The sequence below is a fragment of the Ilyonectria robusta genome, assembly GCF_021365365.1.
Source record: "Ilyonectria robusta strain PMI_751 chromosome Unknown BGZ61scaffold_32, whole genome shotgun sequence".
NCBI classification, from domain to species: domain Eukaryota; kingdom Fungi; phylum Ascomycota; class Sordariomycetes; order Hypocreales; family Nectriaceae; genus Ilyonectria; species Ilyonectria robusta.
In genome coordinates this window covers 331,339-352,397 of record NW_025764466.1, presented here as the reverse complement: position 1 = coordinate 352,397, position 21,059 = coordinate 331,339, and the positions used below count along the sequence as shown (strand labels likewise).

Sequence of the window (21,059 nt, the reverse complement as noted above, 5' to 3'; positions counted from 1 at the left end):
CACCCAGCCCTGGGCCGTCCTGATGCATGACACAACGACTGGCGACTCACCAAGACGAACACCGGGCAATAACTGCCGCAGAAACAAGCCAGCCGGTGATAAATATTGGAGTAGGAAGGCTAGGAAGGGAGTTTGGGTGGAAGAGGATGTCTCGGTGTTGAACAAGTGCCCCCTATTTCGGGAAATGTCACCAGGAAACAACACCGTCACCAAGTCCCTCCTCTTGTTCGCCGGATCCCTTTCTGGGGCTGAGACATCAGGCTGCATTTCGCTCCAACAAGCAGTCAACCACAATGGATTCTTTTCTTGGCCTTGTCTAATGGCGGTCAACCAGAGCCTGCCAAAGTGTTACCATCGCAATCATCTTTTACACTGGGACATGGGCCATTCTCAGCCGCACATTGCACGGCATGTTGTGGCACAACATGCAGTATCGCTTGATCAAGTAGTAGCATTCTGTTGCTGGATCAACTAAAGATAAGGCCGATCCCTTGGACGCACGCTGGGAGACACGGCGGCGCAGTCGGAGTGGTAGTCCTGAACCTCGGCAGGGCGTCTAAACAGAAGCTAGTGAGGGCTTCCAGCAAAGACCGCAATAGGAAATCGACACATGGTTCTAAAGATGATAAATTAGCTTGTAAGATTTTTTCCCATCAAGTGGAGTTGCGTCGGGATGAGGCGAATTGGAACATTTCGGGCCAGTCAACCACTATAGGAAGAGCATCCCTAAGACAGTAATGCCAACCAAGGGATTGACAATGGGTAAAACACATCCCAAGTTATATAAATTTGAGGAGAATAAGTAATTACTTAAAATGCGCCAAGAATTCCTAAGGACGAGTAGGTCCCTCTAGATGCTCTGTCTGAAGAGCTTCAGCATCATGCTTCTCCGATTCGAATCCATGAGAATTGATTCCGTCTGGGGGGCAAAGCTCAGTGACATATGTTGCAAACCGTCTGGTAGAAACTCTCTTCTCAAATAGTTCATCAAGTTGTTCAAGCGTTCTTCCTCCAGTCTCGGGAACAAAGAAGTAGACGAAAGCCGCTAAGATCAAATTGCTGCCACCCCAAATATAGCAGTATTTGGGGCCCCAGTTCAACGACTGCGGGTTGATAAAATATGGGGTGCAGTATGAGGACAGCCACGCAAAGACGAAGTTGACTCCCTGTGCAAACCCAACGGTCTGTGATCGAAGCTTCTGTGATGGAACTTCTGTTTGAATTGCCCACAACACTGGGCCCTGCCCAACGCCGTATATGAAGGTGAAGCTGATGCTGAGCCCAACCAATGCTTTACCAGCAGATGCTGACCCTGGTGGGGATACTGTATAGACAATTGCCATGCCCATCATGAGGCCAGAGCACAGCAAAGTTGCCGTGAGAAGTAGCGTTCGGCGATGAAGGAATCGCATGGCTGGAAAAGACAGCATGTTCCCTATCAAAGCAATAGCCAGAGAGACCATGACCCATTTGAAAGGGCTACCAATATTCGCCTGAACAAAAAAGTAGACCGAAAAGGCTGAAATAAATATGATACCTGTGGCTGTCTGACCAACAGCAGCAGCGATACTGAGAATTGTTCGTCGAAGGTCAGGGCCGCGGAAGGCATCAAGTAAATTGGTCGATGAGTTCATATCCGTTTCCGCAATCCAGGCATCCCTCATGGCTTGGACATCTCCTTCAATCTGATCCTCGATGTGGGCTCCACGAAGCTTTCGTATCGCATGGGCAGCCTCGGCATCCCGTCCTCTTGAGACATAGTATCGAGGGGTCTCCGGTAAAAATACCAGGCCGATCGAAAGTAAGACTGGAATGGCAAACATGACTGCGAGTGGAATTTGGTACGAAATCCGGCCGATGTGTACCTGAGTGTAATTGTCGACCAAGATGCCAATGAGGGCTCCGAGTGATACTTGAAAGGTTATCATTCCGATCACAGGGCCTCGAATAGCAGCGGGTGCTGACTCCCCCATATAGATCGCGGAATAGGTTGTGAAGAAGCCGTTGGAGAATCCAAGCAGCAGGCGACCAACGTATAAAGCACCCACATGGGTGCTCCCAATTTGAACGGCAATGGAAACGACGGATAGAATTGAACCAATCCATAGACCCATTCGGCTGCTGAAAACGCTTCCGAACTTGAAGATGACGATGCAAGATGCTAGGGAGCCTAGCTGGATCAGACTTTGTATAAGAGTCTGAACTTTCGTGCTGATATTGTAGCCGATCGGATTCAGAGGCTGGTTGAAGGAGTTAGTATTAAGTAATGTAGCGTGAGTAGGGATGGGATTTGCTTCAGGAAAAAAATCCCATTGCACGGCGGTGCTTACATCAACGTATCCGAAAACTGTCAAGAATCCGGGCATGGATTGGAATCCTGACACAGCGGCAGAATCATAGCCGTACTGGAACTGGGCCAGAGCGACGAATAAACAAATAAGAACCACCCGCTTCTCAGCCCAGATAGTTCTGAGTTGTTCTTGAATAGATGAGTGCTTGTCCATCCTGGCACACAATGATGTTGTTTGTTGAATGATTGTAGAGAGTAAAGGCGCAGTGAACCAAAGTGGGACGACGCGTCGGAGTGGGGAATATAGTGTTATAGGTCTATCGCAAAAACATCACCTGAATAATTTCCTTCGATGACCCAATCGGATCGTCGTTAAATTCCTCGCCGATGGCTACGTGACTAAAACTATTTAGCCCGAAGCTTGTTGTAATCGGCGCTTTGCTTCCGGGTCATCGGTTGTATCGGTAGATCGCCAATACCCCTCTTCTAATGTTAGGGAGTTCGGCTCACCACACTTAGCCAAAGATCTAGCATTATGCCGACTTTGATCGCGAGGAACGTTACTCTAGGAAATATCGGGAAGCATAATGTTTTCGTGGCCGTCTTATTTAATTCAGAGAACGGCACAACCGCTGCCGTTGCCGTAGATATCCTGAGCTTACAAGCGAATCAAGGGATTACACGGACCTGGACGAGCCGAAGAGAACTTCGAGTCGCTAAGGTATTAGCCATGATGCGCCTGACTTTGAGTATTTTAGGAGTGATTTTCATTCGTATTGTTGGGTGAGCGGGCTAATACTGTCCTCGGAGCAATACTACCGATCTTCGGCTTGTTTACTCCGACATTTATAGTGCAGTTGGTAGGATGGTGCGTCTCCAGAGTCAATCACAGCTCTAGCCGGGGTTTAAATCCTGATTAAGACGCACTAACAGGACCTCTAGTCTTACCATTTCCCTTCTGGCCAATACTCTTGCACCTGTGACCAGAGTACTGGCTTTTGCATGTGGTTGAGCGGAACCACGTTAGCCCCGCCATTCCCCCATCTGATTGTGCCGGTGTTGTGTATGATAAACCGAGAGAAATTAGTACTAAGGTTGTTGAACTTCATCTACCGAGTCCCGGGACTGGGGAAGTTCTGTCACTCGGAGCTATCTATCATAAAGAATGGGCGGAAGTTTTCTGTTCTAGTCCCAAATAGTACGTTTCGGTTATCTGCGGAAAACCAGCCTTCAATCAGTAAAAAGGTGGTTTATATACGTGGGGTAAAAGCCCAGGTAGGTGGACATAAAGGTGTCGGGACAATTTTCCAAGTCGGCGAAGAAGTAGATGGGTTTGGAATTGGTGGTCAAGTCGGCGTCAAATGGCTCAGGGACGCGTGTGGCACATGTGGTACATTTTTTCATGAATTGAACACTTCCCGACAATTCACTAATAGCTTCATATGACATAGCAACCGTGCGAAAAAAGTAACACAAAGCCGGGAGATTGGATGGTCGTGTCAGGCACTGGTGGAGGTGTAGGGTATCTCGTCACGCAATTGGCACCGAATGTATTTGAGCAAAGAGTCATCAGAATCGATCAGGCTAGTAAAGGAGACGATAAACAGAGTGGAGCAGAGGTGTTCCTCGATGTCATGGAAATCGGCCAGGATCTACCAGCGGACGTGAAACGGTGCTTGGAAGGGTTATGTGTCCACACCGGTATTGCTTGGGTAGCGAGTAATATCTAACACGCCTACGGGGTGGATTTCCTACGACCTGGCGGTACAATGATGGGTATTGGGTTGCCAAGGCCATTTGTGATACCTGAACAACTCGGAATATCGAAACAGGAGACTGTCAAACTCTTCACAACTCTAGACGACGATGAGTTACCCATTGAATTTGCTAGACTTAGGCTCGTGCTTGGCTTCTCCCTTCTACAATGTTTATCGATTCTCTTATTAGGTTGGACCACTCAATATCCAGATCACATTCACACTGTCTTTCCTATTCTTTCTACATTCATCACTAGCTGGCCTGCTCTTTCTACACAATTCGCCATCATGACTTATCTGGTGGATGTATTTTCAGATCATAGTGCAACGGCTAGTGCCAGCCTTAACCTCGCAACGTGCCTATTCGCTGCAAGGGGGACGAGTCTTGTCATGCGTATGATCGATGAGATTGGGGTGGCACGTACTTTTACAGTTTGTGCCATCGTCCAACTTGCCGGGTTGCTACTTATTGGTGTGCAGTGGAAATTCGCCCCAACATGGAGGCTTGAAGTGGAAAGCGGTAAAGAAGTAGTCGGCGGAACAAATACAGGGCAGTGCAAGACTATAGGAAACAATTTATGAGAGGGAAAAAAAAGAAGCACCTTGTATAAGGTCTATTGCCTAGCAATTGCACGTTTCGATCGTGCGACTGGATTTGGAGTTAGTTGATGCCGATGGTTGGTGTATCATGGTATGAGACGTACCCTCCGGGTTATGAGCCCGGCTGATGCAAGTTAGTTTTCGAACCAATGATTTGAAGTGCTTGGAGTGTAAACATACCGCGCTTCCACTGCGCCAAATTGCTTTCTTGGATGGCGTGTCCTTTGCCAAAGTTCCATTATGCACGCGCGTCTTGTGCCCTAGCCCTGCACACAACGTCTTTCGTCGATAAATCGGTTAGTGGCCCCGTTTAATGCGCATTGAACCCAATGAAATAATGCGTTCTGACGGTTAAGAGTGGAAATATGGGGATCAATGGGGCGAGCTAATGTGTTCGAGTTGCCTGAGTTTTTGCGGGAATAGCCTCGCAGAACTTGTGTTTTTCTGGTAATCATAAATACCGGTGAAGACAAAGTCAGCCATAATAAGGGGCTGAGTTGTAACCCCAATGTTTGACACCAACCAGGAGACTACCCGATCCTTGCTCCGAGGCTTCCGCGCTCAGTCTATCATTTCCTACGGAATCCCAGGGACCAGACATAGCCGAGACACGTATGATTGCGGAATTTTCCGAGTGATGATAATCGCCTAGATCAACATTAGTATCTCCCTCTAGTGCTAATAAATCATTCGTCCTCCGGACCCTGATCGTGTAGAACGTGGCGCCTGGCGTAACTTGGACTCGGGTCAGCTTCCGCAATCAAATCGTGTAATCCCTCCTTTGCACCAAGTCAAGCTTCTTCGCCAGCTCGAATCTCACATCACCAGCTTACGACGCTCACAAAAGCACAGACGCTGAGTACAGCCAAGCCCCTGTCCTACTCCCTTTTAGTGTGTACTTGAGGGCACTAATCACTTCTTGGAGTAGTGCGTCGCATCTCGGAAGCACGCTCGGAAGGAGAGGTCTGGACCTCTCGGTAACCTTGAGATAAACGCTTCACAGAGGAGCCTTCATTAGTAACCACCTGATTGAACTTACAAATCTTGGCTTTGTCAGTTTTCAAGTGAATTTGTCAGCATTAAACCATCAACAGCAATCTCAGTGGAGCTATATTGAAGCCTGACTAGCTTGGCCCAGTAAACAGATGCTAATTACATGTCAAATGCTGCCCTCGTCAGAAAAGGGACCAGGTTCAACTAGTCGTTATATATGCATGATGGCCCTGGAAGGAAGTCCAAAGTTTGCGATCACTACTGCCTGTCTCATGGGTTAGATCTCTTCTTTTCTACCTGTCCAAAGCTCACTTTCAATGCGTCAGCCAACAAGCCAATCAAGATCCGGCTACTTCGGAGCGACGATCGTCACCATTCAAACCATGGCTGGCTGAATTCGCATGCCAGTCTATCCTATGCGGACCGGCTATCTATCAAGTCTTCTGAATTTTCCACGCTCTGCGTAGTGAACGAAGACCTAGTCGCACCAAAGTCTGGCTTTCCAGAGCATCCACATGCCGAGTTCGAGATATTCAGCTATATCATCTCAGGGGAGTTGACTCACCGCGACTCCACGCTGGATAGCATGAATGGTGGCCAATATGGCGAATCCATAATCATGCGTCGCGGGGACATCCAGTTCACCACTGCTGGCACCGGCCTTACACATTCTGAGACGAATGAGCATCCGACGGATATCACACAATTTCTGCAAATCTGGGTGAAACCTTGGAAAAGCCAGTTGCAACCGCGATATCACACACGCCACTTCGACGATGACACCAAGCGTCGAGGCTTCGTCACTATTTTATCACCTTTGAAAGCAGGCCCCGAGGGTGGCCCCAAGGATGAGACGCAATCAGATCCTCTTGTCCCAGGTACGATTCCTATACATGCAGACTTTTTCATGGCAGCCGGTATAGTCAAGCACAAGGGCACACTCTCGTGGAAAGTGGGTGCGTCTTCCCGGCTTTCAACCAAGCGCAACCTTTTCATCCATATTCCATTGCATAGTGGGAGCGAAGCCAAGATCCGCTTTGATTCTGGGGAGGAGCTGAACCTCCGGGAGGGCGACGGCGTGTTTGTTGAAGATATAGAGGCGGGTAGCGGCGTTTACGTAGAGGGCGTTAGCCTTGTCGAGACCGAGCTAGTTGTGTTGGACTTGGCATAATAGAGATTTCTAGATTTGCTCTAGTTAAATTATAGGAGGTATTGGTCATTCGTAGGAGAAAATAGCATATATCGTTATAGGGATAGTACTTTTACACCAAAAGATGCAAGATGAATATTCCACCTGTTCACTCCATGGTTAGAACCCAACAAGGGCCACAGAAAACCCGCCAACATCATCACTCAAACAATAAAGCATGAGACGCAACAGACCATCTACATCACCTGATACGTGGATATAAATATACATGAGTACTAGATATAATGAAGCTCTCTGCTTGATAGTAGACTAGAGCGCCCTCGTCTGTCACCCACTTTGATCTGAAATCTCCTCAACTACCTACAGAAAGATCTGTCAGATTCGCCCTCTGGGCGCGTACGATGAGCTCGTGCATTCCTTCCATATCTGAAACATCAGGAGTTTTGAGACAACCAAGACTGTCTCTTCCTTACCACTAGCGATGACGAAGAACTTGGGCACGTTAGCTGGTCGAGTTACTGTCATTCCTTCAGTATCAGTTCAGCCCTCAGGAGCATCTGAAATACCCAATCCTCTACGGTCTGCCCGTTCCCACATTCATCAACCCCCAAGCATGGCCATTGTAGCAACCAGAGTGGCTAACCTTTCTCTGGCGTCGAATGTTGGCTGATGAAACTCCGGCCGGTTGCGATATCAGATCAACCAAAGGCATGAATGAATTTGTTGAGGTTTTGTGGTAAGGAGAACTTGGCACAGAGCATTTCAGTTGGCTGTGGACAGTCCAAGGGGTTGCATCGCGGCGGTCTGTTCAGGTACAGTGTTGTCCAAATTCATCCACTATCTCACCCGCTTTTGGCTGAAGCGAATGACAGGAAGTTTCGCTGGTCTCGGTTGGGTTTGCGACACCCATCGTCATGGGCTGAGCCAGAACAAAATACTACAAGGCACAGATCGCTTTATGGGGTAACAAGTTGGAAATTCATATTATCACCACCTTCTATCTTCTCGGCTGCTGTGATTGTCAGCGAATCTCAGATCTCCTGATGCCACCCGGAGAGTGAATAAGAGATCAATAGACTCTTCCTAGAGAAGAGGGGGCCCCTCAAAGAGGAAATCGCGAGGACACAAGATCAAGAATGTGTTTCAGGAAATAATCGCCAAGTTTCATGCCTCCATTAAGCGTCTCAACGATCACGCCAGCCGACCCAAGCTCCAGCCATAGGTCCATCCGGAACCTGGCTCAAAAGGTAGTGGCAAGAAGTAGGCGTCAGTGAGACTGCCAGTTATTACAAGAGTAGACTCGCCCCACGATATGCGCCACGCGATGAGGTCGGGTTCATGGCATCATATGAAAGGCCGCTGGTGTGGGCACTCAGCCGGCGGAGAGTAATGGCGAGTCGCTCTCGGGTTGCTAACTTATTCTGGCTCTATATTAAAATCTATCCTAGGTATTGAAATGCACTGATACTTTGAAATGTGCCTGAGAAACTTATTTAAACATGCGATGTATGTATTTTTCAAACGAGAGCTTTTTTTATTTCCACCTTATCAGGCTCCCATGGATGAGTGATGATTTCTACATTTGTCCCCATTGCTTTGTCGGCATCTTCCAGATGCACACAATTCATTGTTGCTGAATCACTATCTGACAATCTCAGTGTCCTATCGCGAGAGTCATGAGAGGGTCCGTTTCTGGTCACAAAAATCCCTCTATGGCTATCTCCTCTGCTGCTCTGGGAGTTCGGCGATGACGAGCTTGAACGTTGGCTGAGGGTCTTCAGCTTCGTGCAACCGAGGCGAAGAAGAGGCTGAAGCGCTGGAAAGCTAGCACACCAGAGCCCCATGTGCATTTCCATAACATTCCAGGTACACACGCGAATCGCTTTGTAGGTTCTGCGATGGCATGTCAGCATGTGTCATACCCCAAACAGATGAATGGAGACAAACGTATCCGTCCTAAAATCCGTCGTGAGGAACATGGAAGTCTTGATGATCCCGGTGATGACAGCCAGGAAGCCAAAGCTAAAGACAAGAATCACCTTGATGGCTTTGGGGTCAAAGATCATGGTCGTGTAAACAATCCAAACAGGGAGGCCGAATAGAACCACATCGAGGCAGGTGTTCATGATTGAGTGCGCCATCACCATGATGCCTTTTGTGCGATTCGCCACGCAATGTACGTCGGGGAATTCAACATGGAAAGCATCACTGCCGGTTAATCAGAAAGGAAATAAAGACGAGTATGGAAGATTCAGAGAGGGCAAGCATACTGAACAGGGGAGCACGCAAACGTATAAACGAAAATGGCTGTAAGAGTTGTGCAAATAGTGACGGCGCTAGTTGCCCACACAAATTTCATGTGAGCGTCTAGTAATCATCAGCCATGGGCCACGACATGCAGAATTAAACAGTACCGTTTATACAGAAACGAGGAAGAAATGCCAGAATGGATAGTCGAACAAAGCCGCCCGCTAAAAAGATTAGTAGTGTGTTGACAGGCAGCAGCTGTGTCGCCATGTAGTCAGCAATGGAAGAGTGGATGGGGTCTTTGATAGGAGAGAAGCAAGTCCGTACTGAAAACCAGGCATTCAATTGCTCCTGTGATAGCGTCCAGATATGAGATCCGCTCCCGTACCGGACCAGAACAATTTCCATGACAGACACGGCGATGACGAGCGGCTAGAGAACTCATGAGACACGGCCTTGCAAAGCATGGGGTATCCAACTCTCACAAATGTGATGAGAACAATGATGTCGTCCCATCCGTGGGCTTTGATCATAAAAAATCGGACATAGACACGGCTAAAGACAAGGGCTGTAGAGATCGCAATCAGGAAGGCGTTGAGGTTGACGATGATGTAGCCTTGAGAACCGCCGTCGCCCGCCGACGCGACGTCCGATGCAGCCGCCATGCGAAGCGTCAGTTTCGGGTCCGATTGTCGGCGTCCGGCATGAGCTGTAACGTTAGTCGATGAGGCCTGTGGAAATGGAAGATGGACGATGGAGAAAGGGCTGGGTCTAGCAGGGATGGGGGGTCCAGATCTTAAGGGAATGCCCAGGCGGACGCCAAGAACCAGTGTCATGTCATTCGATCTAGCGAGGCCAATGGACGCTGTCATTACTTGCGCTCTGACACAGAGTGGCTTGCTCTAACTCATCACCAGTGTCATCGGGACAGGGGACACTTCCCGCTATGGATAGAGTGGCGCATTAGACATCCCGGTTGCGGAAGGGTCCTCCGTACTGCCGGTATTAAAACTGCCGGTATTAAATCTGGCATAGTGTCAAGTCCAGGAATGCAATTTCGGGTGGAAAATGTAAACACCGGATTCGGCAAGTTTAGTAATATATATTCTATTTCTGCAGTAGAATAGCAGCCGCCGCCAAAAGACCAAAGACTCCCCCGGAATAGAGAGATATACATCGCCTAGTAGCAAGTGTATCCACCTTATTCAAACCAAGACTGACGACGCATATCGGGATGTCATGAGCGCGGACCAGCATTTCTACCCCAGATAGAATGTGCAATCCTTTTAGATAGGTGACAAAGACGGGCGATTCAACGTCTTTTGCCAGACTCTGCTGGGTCAATCCTTCAGGATTTCCTTCTGCTAGTTATGTGAAGATGTCAGTATCATTCCCTTCATCCGGTGGTAGGAAAGTCGAGGCTTAATTTATGTCGTACATTGTGTTGCTCAGTTGTTGACCTCCCGGTGCCTACCTATTCATAGTTCTTCAAATAGTTTTCGCAGTATATTTGAGCGGATGAACCTAGCAGCTCCGGCAGATGGATGCATCACTGATTGCCGGACTACCGGATGGCTGCCCAGTCTATCAAAGGCGATTTGTTGTTGCTTGCCGGTCGGGGACTTACGTATGGCGACAGATACCGATCCAAGGAACACTTGTAGTTTTATTTTGTTGACTCTCAATGACGAGACACCGCTCTGGTAGCCAGACTTCGACAATTTTACCAGTCTTTCCGCTCCAAACGGTGTTATCGCTTCTATTCAAGACCCCGATATCTGACATTTCCCGCGAAGAAACACTGCATGAATCGCATGCAACTGAAATGCATCTGCTCATCACTTGGTCCAAGGTCACTGACCCGCAGATTAATTTTTCTTCACTGTCACCTGAGTTGAGTTAAGCGTGTCTCCCAAGGTGTAACCTACCCAGAAATATCAGGGTAGATTTGAGTTTCCTACCCTGAAAGACCTGGAAAATCTTGATGTTAGTCATTATAAGGTATGAGGTTTTCAAAATGATTAGATTGTACCTATCTGTCAATGTGGCATTTGACAGAGTGGAAGTAACTTGCATGGCTTGATGACGCAGACCCTATTACACACGTAGACTCTCTGCCTAGATCACTTGTGTACCTTTCTGTTTAAAAACTTTATCGACACCCATGGTTCAATATGCCAAGGTTAACAAGGTAATAAGTGATCTTTTCCCTCAAGGTGAGCAAGTTGATTGCAGAAAACCAAAATCAAAAACACAGATTCATTCCACTATTCAAGCTTTGCAAGACCCAAATGCTTCCACAGTCACGAAGATGAAGCTTTTCATGCTTTTCCAGGATGGGAAACTCAAATTGCTTTGACTATATAAGCTGCTACTGAGCCCAAGGAGCCGAATGTTCAAGGTTACCTTCAATGATCATTTCCCAACCTGTTCGACCTTAGAATCACAGAACTCCCATACCACGAGTCACTGGCTTCGACTTCCAGATACATTGGGCTTTGATACAGGTGAGCCTGCCATGTTTCGAGAATTTCTACAACGGAAATTGCGCCGGCGCTGGGCTCGAATCCCAGAGACCAACGAAGATGATTTCGGAACATATTTATCAGCCGAGTCTCAGAGTGTCGATGAGACGTATGGATTGTCACCCAGCTACGAATCTTTTACGCCATTTGGCAGCATGGCGCCGCCTACTCAAACGAATGAAACCCGTTCAGTGATTCCGACAGAAGTCCTCCTGGAAGGATGCATCTCACACAGCTCGACCTCGACTGGGAGCTCAGACGCCCTGAGTGCCAATTCTGAAAAGCTAGCTTCCTGTTCCGAAGAGCAAGATGCCTATTCTGGAGAGCCAGATGTCGACTTTGAAAGGCCAGAAGCCGACTCTAAGTCAGACGCCTATGCTGAAAAGCCAGATGGTATTTGCTTCGCCAAGTACTGCGAGCCATGCCAAGAGGCCCGTACGTCCCCTGACTACGCCGACCGAATCCTAAATCTCATGAAACCGCTCTATTGCATAGCATGCCGAAAAGAGCAACCCTCGATCCTGTTTTCCTACTCGTCACGGAGAGAATCATCGGCAACACGAGTCTGCATTAGCCACCAAGGATACCGGCCTATTTGTCCCTATGTAAAAGTCTCGTTCGCAGATATCGAAAAGTGGATGATAGAAGGCAAGGAGAGGGAAATCACCTGTCATAAGGCAAATTGTCCAGCTGCCACGGCTACTGCACGTTATTGGACCTCAAATCAGAGAACCAGAATGAAGTGGACTGTTACACTAGACTGATGCTTATTAAAGGCCATGGTCTGGGATAACTGCCGGACTAAACTAAAAGAATTACACCAGTCTTTCCCTGCTTTCTTTTATCCCCATTTCAAAACCACACCAGACCGTCTCTTCTACCCGGAACACCTCGAGCGAACCTCATTGGCTAGCTATAGTGCTTGCATCAATATCATTAGTCTTCTCCAGGAGGCTGAAGTAGGCCGGATCGAGAGCTATTGGTATATAGGTTCCAGCGCAATCTCAATGGATTCAGTGTTTAAGGAATGGATTAGGACACTTGATCCAGAGAGCTATGGGCATTTTGATGATCAGGATACCAAGTGCCTTACCTGGTGTGATGATCGCCATTGCATTACAACCTGCGAGCTGCTGCACTTCTCTGCGTTGACCTCAGTTCCAGCAATACAAAGCACATCTGATTGCTATGAAGCAGAAGGTAGAAGAGTAATGGGTTGTTTTAACTGGAATGTTGAATGTGCTCTAAGTGATCGGACTGGTTGAAATAGAATGATTTATAGAGTGGTAGCTAACTGATATAAAAGTTGCCAGTTTTCCCAATTTAATTAAGTCAGTTTCTCAAAAGATATATTACTCTCAGTGTTGGTGAGTACCAGGATATTTAAGAAAATAAATTGTCTTTTTTTAGGAAATTGCTTCTGTGCAAAATTTATTAGTACGAGATGTATGTATTGGATTGATTAGACGCTACACCACTTAAATTGAAATACGAATGATATGCTGTGACAGGCGGTTAGGGACGCTTGGGCTAGCTGGTCGCTAGCGGGGATGTCTCTAGGGTGACCCGGATGGGGTTAAAAGGGGAGGTCAGTACCGTTATTGGGAAAAATCATCGTCTTTTTATTTATCAGAGATTCTTCCTAGAAGTCAGAGAGGCCGGAAGGGCTCGAGATTACTAGGAAGTCTATTAATTAATTGCCTTCATTTTTAAGAGATTTATTTGAACCTTCTTGCCGTTACTACGTTCCCTGTCCAACCTCCGTCTTCAACCTCCCTCAGATATCGGGCTGCCGCAGGCCCTATTGATGCCTTGCCAGCGAACTTTCCTGTAATCGACCCGATATTCTATCTTATGAGATGCTTCCCTATTAGGAGACATAAGCCTCAGATTGATCCGACCTCATACGCATAATCTGGTGCAGCTTCGGGCTGACCGGCCAAGACGCCTGTGCGACGACTCTCTGTGTATTTCCCCTAGGGTAAGTTAATGAGTTGGGTGTTGTTTTCCGTCCCTTCCTGCTGCTAAAATGCATCGTAATTGCATAATAACCTGTCAAGCATCAATCCCATGGTAATTTTTTTTGCCAACGCTGCGCCGCCCCAAGTTTTCTAATCTGGCCGGAGATGTTGGGCCACTATATACACTCTGCTTCTCAAACCGTTAGGTGGTACCAAGAGTTGCGCTCTAGAAGACTACGAGCACCAATGTGCGAAATCGATTGACTATAACACTGACACAGCTGAGACAGTGTTCCGTAAAGTGAACCATGTTACATGGTGGAGGTACCTAGCTATTTGTGACAATTTGAGCATGGAATAATGCCCCCCGCTTTATGATGCCAATGACAAAACCCGAGCTGGAAGTGTGGGTTTGATATCGAGTGGTTTGGATGCATTTGCGTCGAGTTGAACAAATAGTCTCCCTGCAAGGTCTCGCAATAGAAAGTATCGGTATCTTAGAATCCGAAAAATATCATTAGAATGGACAATCCAACCGGCATTAGATAAAGATAAGTTGGGTATACTGTACAGTACACCTGGTTGTGACCGCCCGGTCCCAATGCTGGCCGTGACATTATTATTCTTGAAACAATTTATGTAGTGTTTTGCCAGTAAATCCTTTCTGAGGGAAACTTTAGCTACCTAGCTCGTAGATAACTGATAGACAGCGCCCGGGCGCCTATACATCCTTGGGCCTTTTAGTATAATAAAATATTCAACTACGCCTTGAAGACCCTATGGCTAAATAAGGTGACAGATGCCTTGTACAGTTTCCATCAATTCAACGCTCTAGACCGACAAGATTCACCCACTTCACTTAGAAGTGTTATTGGCGTAGAATTCAAGGGGGGAGGTTGCAGAACGGTGCGTCTGGAATGGTAGTGTTGTCGCAGACTAGCCCTGCGCCGCCGGGGCAGCATTCACCGCCGCACGAACTACAACAGCATCAGCTCAATTTATTATACAGAGTATTTGCCGGACCATTACCAGTCTATACGACTATAGGAAAGGAGGCCATGGAATCGTGAACGGAAAGGTTACTTACAAGTCAGTTCCACTGCAACTGATTGAATGGGTCCCCGAAGCCTTGGGTGAAACACCAGTGCAGAGGCCGGATGGCTGGCCTCCAGCGCCGACTGTTTGACTGCAGGCGGCTTGTGAGGTGAAACGCTGTTAGCTATGGCAACGTAATAGGTAGCCTGTAGTTACTTACGCTCTCCAATAATATCCTGAATCAAGTCGCAGCATATCCCGTAGCAGGAACTAGGGAACGTAGGGTCAGTTGATACACACTTTTGGGAAGGGAAGGGAGATCAACGCACATTGAACAACCCGGGATCGGATCGGTGTCACATGGTGAAGCGTCACTTTATATCTTTAGCCTCCTTTATCATGCGTGATTTTACCGGGGCGAGACGGTGGGAGGCACATACAGCGGGCAGCACCCCAATACTCCCTTTTTAATGGCGCAATAGTCCCCAAGAGGGCAGCAACCGCCATCGTTGCACTGTTACTTAGCATTTCATGGCGACGATGCATTGAATAGACATACTTGAACACTGGTGGGACCTGCTGCCGTGGTAAGCGGATGGTTTCGCTACCCACTAAGTAGAGATGCCAATAACTGCGGACCCAAAAACTTACAAATAAATGTAAAACAATTAGGTGTTCCATCCAAGCTGCAGCCGTTTTCGAACGACGCGCGAGGCATCAACCTCATCGGATCTGTTCTGGTTGGCGTGAGGTCGTCGGATGTGAGCGTGGGAGCGAAGGCATTCTGTCTGTCCGAGTCCTCCTGTCTGAGACGACGCTGTGGCTCTCGTGGAAAGAAGCCTTCCTGGCTGTATTCTTCCCAAGGAAGGCCATGGTAGGCCTCCCGGTTGAAGCGTTCGTCGTTTTGCCGACGTGCCCACTCCTCAGGCGTTTGATCGCGATGCGCGGCATGCGCTACCACGGCGAGGGTTAGGATGAATAGAAGATAACTCTGCATCTTAACCGTCCGACTGTTAGGATTGAAAAGTCACGGTGAAGGTTATGATGTCTGACTCAGGCGCAAGCTCAGTGTTCTCTCGCCCTGTCCTCGCAAGCTCTTGATGGAATGAAATACTCATCCGGGACAATCACGGCGCCCCTACGCAGGAGTAGGCCAAAGTGACGACAAATGAACCCCGCTTACCCGTAGGCCTTCTCCGTGGCTAAAGCGTAGGTTTTGATTAAGTATGTAGTGGTGTGGCTTCTCGCCTATTATTAGCGACTAATACCGCCTCTTACGACATGCGGAAAACACCGTCGGTGTGACCCGGCGTATCAGTTTCTTCCTCTCTTCACCGTTTCTGTCTTGCGGACGTTTTCTTCCCTCGTCGTGCTTCCCCTCCTCTCAGCGGGCCGTCGTATCCGAAGTGATCGCTATCCACTCCCTCACGTCTTCATGAAACCTGAACCTGTGACTCGTTAGCACTTATCTCCTAACCGTAGACCGAACTTACCCTCTGAATATCCTCCTCACTAGTGCCTCCCTGCCGTACTCGTGCTCCAGCACCACCGTCGAATTCCACGGCACCAGCACCTTTACACCCTCAAACCATGCCACCCTCAACGGCAGCACATCCCCTTTCCTATACTGGTGCCCATCTTTGGCCGCCAGTGACCATCCTCCCTGAGCATTTTCAGCCTCCTCCACGGCCGTGATATCCACATACAGCCCCGTCGCTAGATCAATCCATCGCGCATCGATCCGGTTAGTCGGGTCGACCATCCCATTCCTCTCCCACATAAACGGATTAACATCCAGCAAGTACTTTTCCCCTATGCCACATTCGTACACCGAGCCGTTGCAGCAACTGGCCAGCTTCTGCAGCCCCCGAAAGTGCACATGGACGTCTAGGTCCCATTCCCATGGGAAGATCCGCGGGCTCCAGTGCCAGGCGAGCAGCGAACCGTGGGCAAGCCACGCGGTGGTCTCCAAATTCTCCATGGTGCCAACGAACGAGCGCAGGAGCCTGGTAAGAGCGGCATGTCGCTCCGGCGCCGTGGGCCGGGTTGAGGCTGCGAAGCGCGCGTCGAGGTGGGTGGACAAGGGGGAGAGGGGGAAGTAACGAGGGTGTGAGACGGCAAGGGGTCCATCCATTGTATGGACAATCTTGCGGGCGTCTTTATTCTCTGCGATGACGGGGGGCTGCTTCTGGGGTTCGAGGCCCTGGTATGTAGAGGGCGCAGCTAGATACGCCCAGGTAGCTAGCAGAAGCATTGCTGCGCCGAGACATACTAGGTGGATGCGGTTGCGAGGGGGGATCCGGAGCAACATGATGAGTTACCGGGTGAGTTTGCTATGAGATAATAGAGCGTCGGTGTTTAGTGCTGGTGCGCGGGGAGGGTAGTTTAAATATACAGCAGGCTGATAAGGAGGCTTGCTTGATGTTAATAGCTATAGGGGAATTCTAATCTTTTTACGATATAAAGTGGCCAACCTCAGGTGAGCAGTCAATTATATATTCAGCCTTTACTATTCCTTCAATCCCAAGTTTGGACGTCACCGTATGTATCTCTACCTCCAGCCTTCTATCCCCTCTGTTGCCTTACATGAAATAGGTGATAGCCCTGCGGGAGCTCCTGCTCCCCGTCCGCCTGGTTCTTGATGTTCTTATATCCCGACCGGACGCGCCTCAACACGTAAAATTCCAACAGAACAGCTAGTATAGCAGCGATCCTGTTTCCTGTCAGGTACAATGCAACAAGGGAGTGCTAAATGGGCAGGCTTACAACCCGACAGCTGCAAACGCGAATAGCAGCTTATAGAGGCTGCAGATGAAATGTCCGCTGCACCGTACCAGAAGCTTCTGCCTCACGTCGTAGGCCGCCATGGTGAAGAATCCAGCGGCCCAGAGCACGCAGCCAATGGCGTTGATGACGAAGCGCGTTACTGGAGGAAGGCGACAAAAGCAGGAGAGGATGTTTACAGCGAGTAGCTGCAGGACGGTGAAGTAAGCGGCTGCAGAGAGCTATATTGTATGGCAAAGTTAATTATCCATGAGATGACCTGTTGCAATTATGGATTGTTTCTTACGAGGTGAAAGAAGAGATGCCGGTTGTGGAGGTGGAATACCATGTAGGAGACGATAGGGATCACGACCAGAAAAGAAGACGTCTGTAAGATGTAAACGATGAGTAGAGGAAGAAAAGGATACGGTGGGCCATGCCGACGGTCGCGCGTCGTAAGAAACGGCATTGGTATGTAGAAGATCGCAGTGTGTGGATATGGCTCAAGACCGGACTTGTCGCAGGAGCAGACGATCGATTTGATGAAAGAGAGAAATTAATGAAGCAAACTATCCCACAGGATTGAGTAAATGAACAAAGGAATGCCCACAAAAGCAACTATGGATTCTTTTCGGTTCTGCATACGTGGAAGTGTTCGGGAGCATGTGAGGAATGATGGCGGAGCGAAGGCCAAAGTATGTTTCTTTTTTTTTGCCGCTGTACCAAGTATTGTTAGGATCGGATCACGGCAATAATAGGCGAGATGTCACCACACTAAAGAAAACCTGCTCTTCATCCATTCACGGAGAGTGCCACGGGTAAGCGGGGATCGCAGCCATTTTGGCTCCAAAGTTTAGCCTACCCTCGTGTAGTGTGACAGCCTACAACAGCTGCGGAAGATGGTGGCACACAGCATATGTAAACCTTGCGTCATGGATATAAGCTGGTTTTGGAGAAAAAGACTTCCTTGCAATTGATACTTCGGGTAACGAACTTAACGAGCACGTGAGGCCAAGAAGATAATAGTCGTTTTGATTCGGGATGCTAGGCTCCCTTAATATATTGCAAGAGCTAATTTACTGTATATTTCTATCTCTACATCTAAACTTTCTTTTAAAGACAACTAAGTACTTACCTACCACTTAATCACACCTCCCAACTCAAACCCGACTGGCACCATTGATATTGAGTGGGACGAAGGATGTTTATCCCCACGGCGGGATTTGTTACCCAATGCCGCCGAACCATCCTCAATTCATTGGTGCGGAAATGGACTGTGGAGTCGACTAGCATTGTTGACGGCGGGATTCGTCATCGAAACATGGGAATCCCGCCGCACTTGTCTCGGTAAACCCCCTTCGTCTCGTCATGATGGCTTGGAGCATCATCTTACAGCCTAATGCTCTGGACCGCGAGCCAGGTTAACGCACTGGATTAAGGAGACTTTATTCCGCTTCAAATCCGTACCACTCAGTCATGTCTTCGCCCAACCTCAACCCCACCGTCCCCAAATCCGCACCCTATGGTCACGCTTGTGTCGGGTGTTCTAAAGCCAAGTCGCGATGCATTAGTCGAGGACCCGGCAACAGCTGCCAAAGATGTCACCGAATGAGTAAAGAATGCCACCCGTCGACCGTTGCATCCAAACGTCTCGCTCGACGCCCAGCGAGCAAGACAGTCCGGCTAGAGGAGAAACTTGATGATCTAGTCACGTTGCTTAAGACGCAAGCTGCGACGAAGCTGTTGGAACAACGCCACGACTTAGGCGGCGCTCGGAGCGATCAACAGCACAATGGTTTCAGTTCAGGTCTCCCAACTCGTTCTATTGGAGACTCACTACACAGGCAACCGAATGAGGCAATTCCAGCTATTCCCGATATTAGGGCGGAACCTGGCAGACTGTCTGAGATGTCCTCAGTCCGCACAACACCTCATTCGGCTGATTCCCTCCATTCCCTACCCCTACCGCCATCACAAGCGGACGAGTATCTAAGGACTTTCCAAGCCCACCATCTAAAAGCGCTGCCTTTTATCCACATTCCACCTGAACTTACGTACGTGAGTCCATGCGCCATGTCATCGGGAAGCGGTTCTAGTGCAAGCACTAACTGTAGTCTTATAAAAGCGCTGCCCGATTGCAGCGCGAACGCCCATTTCTCTGGCTCAACATCCGAGCACTCTGCTGCAAGTCTACGTTGGAGAGCGACAAGTTCCACAAGACTGTTCGCGAGACCCTAGCACAAAGCCTCATAGTCGACGGGGAGCGCAGCATTGACCTCTTGTTGGGACTCATTGCATATCTTGCCTGGTATTTCCCATGATGCCATGGAATCTTCCATGACAACTGTTGCTGATCCTTCATCTAGGAGAATGGATCATGGCAAAGGTAAAAAGATTCTGTGCACTTATTCGAATCTTGCGGCATCACTTGTCTTTGATCTCCGGCTCGATCGGTCTGACCAGGAGACTCCTTGTAAAGAGGAACATGCCTACAAGTCCTTTGACTATCCAATCAAGCAACAAGTGCCAACTTATCGTACGAATGAGCAGCGGAGAGCGACATTGGCATGCTTTTCGATGTGTTCAACGTAAGCCGAAGATTACCATGGTTTTCAAATGACCCAGTCATGTACTAATCCTCACTCATCCTAGCATATCATCATTTCTCAAGTCGCAGCCAATGAGGTGGACATCGCATATGGAAGACTCTCTACGCCATCTCGTTGACGAAGCCGAAACACCCGGTGACGAATTACTTGTCTCTATCGTCCAAATACAAAAGGTCATGGATGTTGTCACTACCTTGATGCATGAGCGTCTCTTCGAGTCTGAGGCACATGGTCCTCCAAAGGCCCCGTCCATATTACATGTGAAAGCCCTGCGCTTAAATCTCGAGGCTATCGAGAAGGGGTTTCGGCCAGAAATGGCGGAAAGCAGTGCGTATTCTCCATTTGCGATTGGAAACCGTCGATGACTGACGCGTCGAGCAGAAGTTGTACGGTCATACCTTTACGATACCTACATGATGATCAATAACCTGGCCCTGTGTAGCACAGGTCCCCCCACAAACACCTTCATGTTAAACGAGCTTGAAAGAACAAGGTGCTTTTACGCCTGCATCCATGCCATCAAACAGGGTCTGGACAACTGGTTCTGCCTCACCCCGGGAGAGTTGTTTGGAGCATCTCTAGGGTTGCTACTTCACTTCGGGCGCTACACTCACGTTCTTTACCGCCTCACCATGCGAGAAGATCCAGCGTGGGACCGCGCCGCCGTACGAAACGCAGTTGATTTGATTCAAACCCTAGAACGCGGCGCCGAGCATATGGGCGCAGTACCTGAAGCGGTTCAGTTCCGAAGTGATGCGAGCGACTTTTTCACAAAGTGCGCCATGACACTGCGAGGCGCAATTCCCATTTGGCAGAGGGCTCTTGGCGGTGTGGATGCGACCTTGGGTACGGACCTTGCGGCTCAGAATGCCGTAGAGCTGGAGGCTCCGGATGTTGCGCCGGGCGACTTTGTGGCCATGGACTTTTCCGACGATGCCTGGCTGTCGGAAGTTTTTAGCTCGTGGGAGTCCTAGATATGATTCTTGCTATTGGGGTCATCTGAATATATAGATTGACAATGGTAGGATTCGCCATTGATGCTATGCATTTATGCTATCCAAATTCCCTTGCTTGTTAGCACAAAAAAGGAAAAGGGACAGGATATCATTTAATAAGGATGCCTAAAGAG

General features: G+C 48.7%; 8 protein-coding genes across 8 annotated transcripts; 4 read left to right on the top strand and 4 right to left on the bottom strand.

Moving 5' to 3' along the window:
- Positions 1 to 134: 134 nt before the first annotated feature.
- Positions 135 to 876, top strand: BGZ61DRAFT_462654 (uncharacterized protein). Its single transcript, XM_046247330.1, has one exon. It carries the CDS (start codon positions 185 to 187, stop codon positions 473 to 475), a length of 291 nt encoding a protein of 96 aa, XP_046096950.1. The 5' UTR covers positions 135 to 184; the 3' UTR covers positions 476 to 876.
- Positions 550 to 2,504, bottom strand: BGZ61DRAFT_562159 (general substrate transporter; the record flags this gene model as incomplete). The annotated part of the gene is made up of 2 exons (XM_046255842.1): positions 550 to 2,240; positions 2,331 to 2,504. 2 exons carry the CDS (start codon positions 2,502 to 2,504, stop codon positions 831 to 833), a joined length of 1,584 nt encoding a protein of 527 aa, XP_046096949.1. The 3' UTR covers positions 550 to 830.
- A 1,555-nt stretch (positions 2,505 to 4,059) lies between these two features.
- On the top strand, positions 4,060 to 6,811 carry BGZ61DRAFT_499171 (RmlC-like cupin domain-containing protein; the record flags this gene model as incomplete). The annotated part of the gene is made up of 2 exons (XM_046251374.1): positions 4,060 to 4,191; positions 5,948 to 6,811. The coding sequence occupies 2 exons, from the start codon at positions 4,060 to 4,062 to the stop codon at positions 6,809 to 6,811; spliced, it is 996 nt and encodes a 331-aa protein (XP_046096948.1).
- A 1,478-nt stretch (positions 6,812 to 8,289) lies between these two features.
- Positions 8,290 to 9,760, bottom strand: BGZ61DRAFT_462650 (uncharacterized protein). The gene is made up of 6 exons (XM_046247329.1): positions 9,523 to 9,760; positions 9,365 to 9,469; positions 9,205 to 9,295; positions 9,061 to 9,157; positions 8,738 to 8,998; positions 8,290 to 8,683 (listed from the first exon to the last, which is right to left on the bottom strand). The coding sequence occupies exons 1-6, from the start codon at positions 9,700 to 9,702 to the stop codon at positions 8,308 to 8,310; spliced, it is 1,110 nt and encodes a 369-aa protein (XP_046096947.1). The 5' UTR covers positions 9,703 to 9,760; the 3' UTR covers positions 8,290 to 8,307.
- A 1,795-nt stretch (positions 9,761 to 11,555) lies between these two features.
- On the top strand, positions 11,556 to 12,326 carry BGZ61DRAFT_539143 (uncharacterized protein; the record flags this gene model as incomplete). Its single annotated transcript, XM_046254750.1, has 1 exon — positions 11,556 to 12,326. The coding sequence occupies one exon, from the start codon at positions 11,556 to 11,558 to the stop codon at positions 12,324 to 12,326; it is 771 nt and encodes a 256-aa protein (XP_046096946.1).
- Positions 12,327 to 16,047: 3,721 nt separating this feature from the next.
- On the bottom strand, positions 16,048 to 16,593 carry BGZ61DRAFT_295638 (uncharacterized protein; the record flags this gene model as incomplete). The annotated part of the gene is made up of 1 exon (XM_046238625.1): positions 16,048 to 16,593. A coding segment is annotated over one exon (546 nt), but the record flags the coding sequence as incomplete, so codon positions are not given.
- A 464-nt stretch (positions 16,594 to 17,057) lies between these two features.
- BGZ61DRAFT_142223 (uncharacterized protein) lies at positions 17,058 to 17,861 on the bottom strand. Its single transcript, XM_046237288.1, has 2 exons — positions 17,629 to 17,861; positions 17,058 to 17,563 (listed from the first exon to the last, which is right to left on the bottom strand). The coding sequence occupies exons 1-2, from the start codon at positions 17,788 to 17,790 to the stop codon at positions 17,321 to 17,323; spliced, it is 405 nt and encodes a 134-aa protein (XP_046096944.1). The 5' UTR covers positions 17,791 to 17,861; the 3' UTR covers positions 17,058 to 17,320.
- Positions 17,862 to 18,725: 864 nt separating this feature from the next.
- Positions 18,726 to 21,008, top strand: BGZ61DRAFT_522892 (uncharacterized protein). The gene is made up of 5 exons (XM_046252564.1): positions 18,726 to 19,379; positions 19,463 to 19,629; positions 19,688 to 19,909; positions 19,974 to 20,257; positions 20,312 to 21,008. The coding sequence occupies exons 1-5, from the start codon at positions 18,798 to 18,800 to the stop codon at positions 20,902 to 20,904; spliced, it is 1,848 nt and encodes a 615-aa protein (XP_046096943.1). The 5' UTR covers positions 18,726 to 18,797; the 3' UTR covers positions 20,905 to 21,008.
- Positions 21,009 to 21,059: the final 51 nt, after the last annotated feature.

Coding starts and splice junctions, on each gene's coding strand:
- BGZ61DRAFT_142223 (XM_046237288.1), bottom strand. CDS start 17,790: ATGCCGTTTCTTACGACGCGCGACCGTCGGCATGGCCCACCGTATCCT. Junction 17,564..17,628: donor GGCATCTCTTCTTTCACCTC/GTAAGAAACAAT, acceptor CATACAATATAG/CTCTCTGCAGCCGCTTACTT.
- BGZ61DRAFT_522892 (XM_046252564.1), top strand. CDS start 18,798: ATGTCTTCGCCCAACCTCAACCCCACCGTCCCCAAATCCGCACCCTAT. Junction 19,910..19,973: donor TGCTTTTCGATGTGTTCAAC/GTAAGCCGAAGA, acceptor CACTCATCCTAG/CATATCATCATTTCTCAAGT. Junction 20,258..20,311: donor GCCAGAAATGGCGGAAAGCA/GTGCGTATTCTC, acceptor CGCGTCGAGCAG/AAGTTGTACGGTCATACCTT.
- BGZ61DRAFT_462654 (XM_046247330.1), top strand. CDS start 185: ATGTCACCAGGAAACAACACCGTCACCAAGTCCCTCCTCTTGTTCGCC.
- BGZ61DRAFT_462650 (XM_046247329.1), bottom strand. CDS start 9,702: ATGGCGGCTGCATCGGACGTCGCGTCGGCGGGCGACGGCGGTTCTCAA. Junction 9,158..9,204: donor TCCTCGTTTCTGTATAAACG/GTACTGTTTAAT, acceptor GATGATTACTAG/ACGCTCACATGAAATTTGTG. Junction 8,999..9,060: donor TTTGCGTGCTCCCCTGTTCA/GTATGCTTGCCC, acceptor ATTAACCGGCAG/TGATGCTTTCCATGTTGAAT.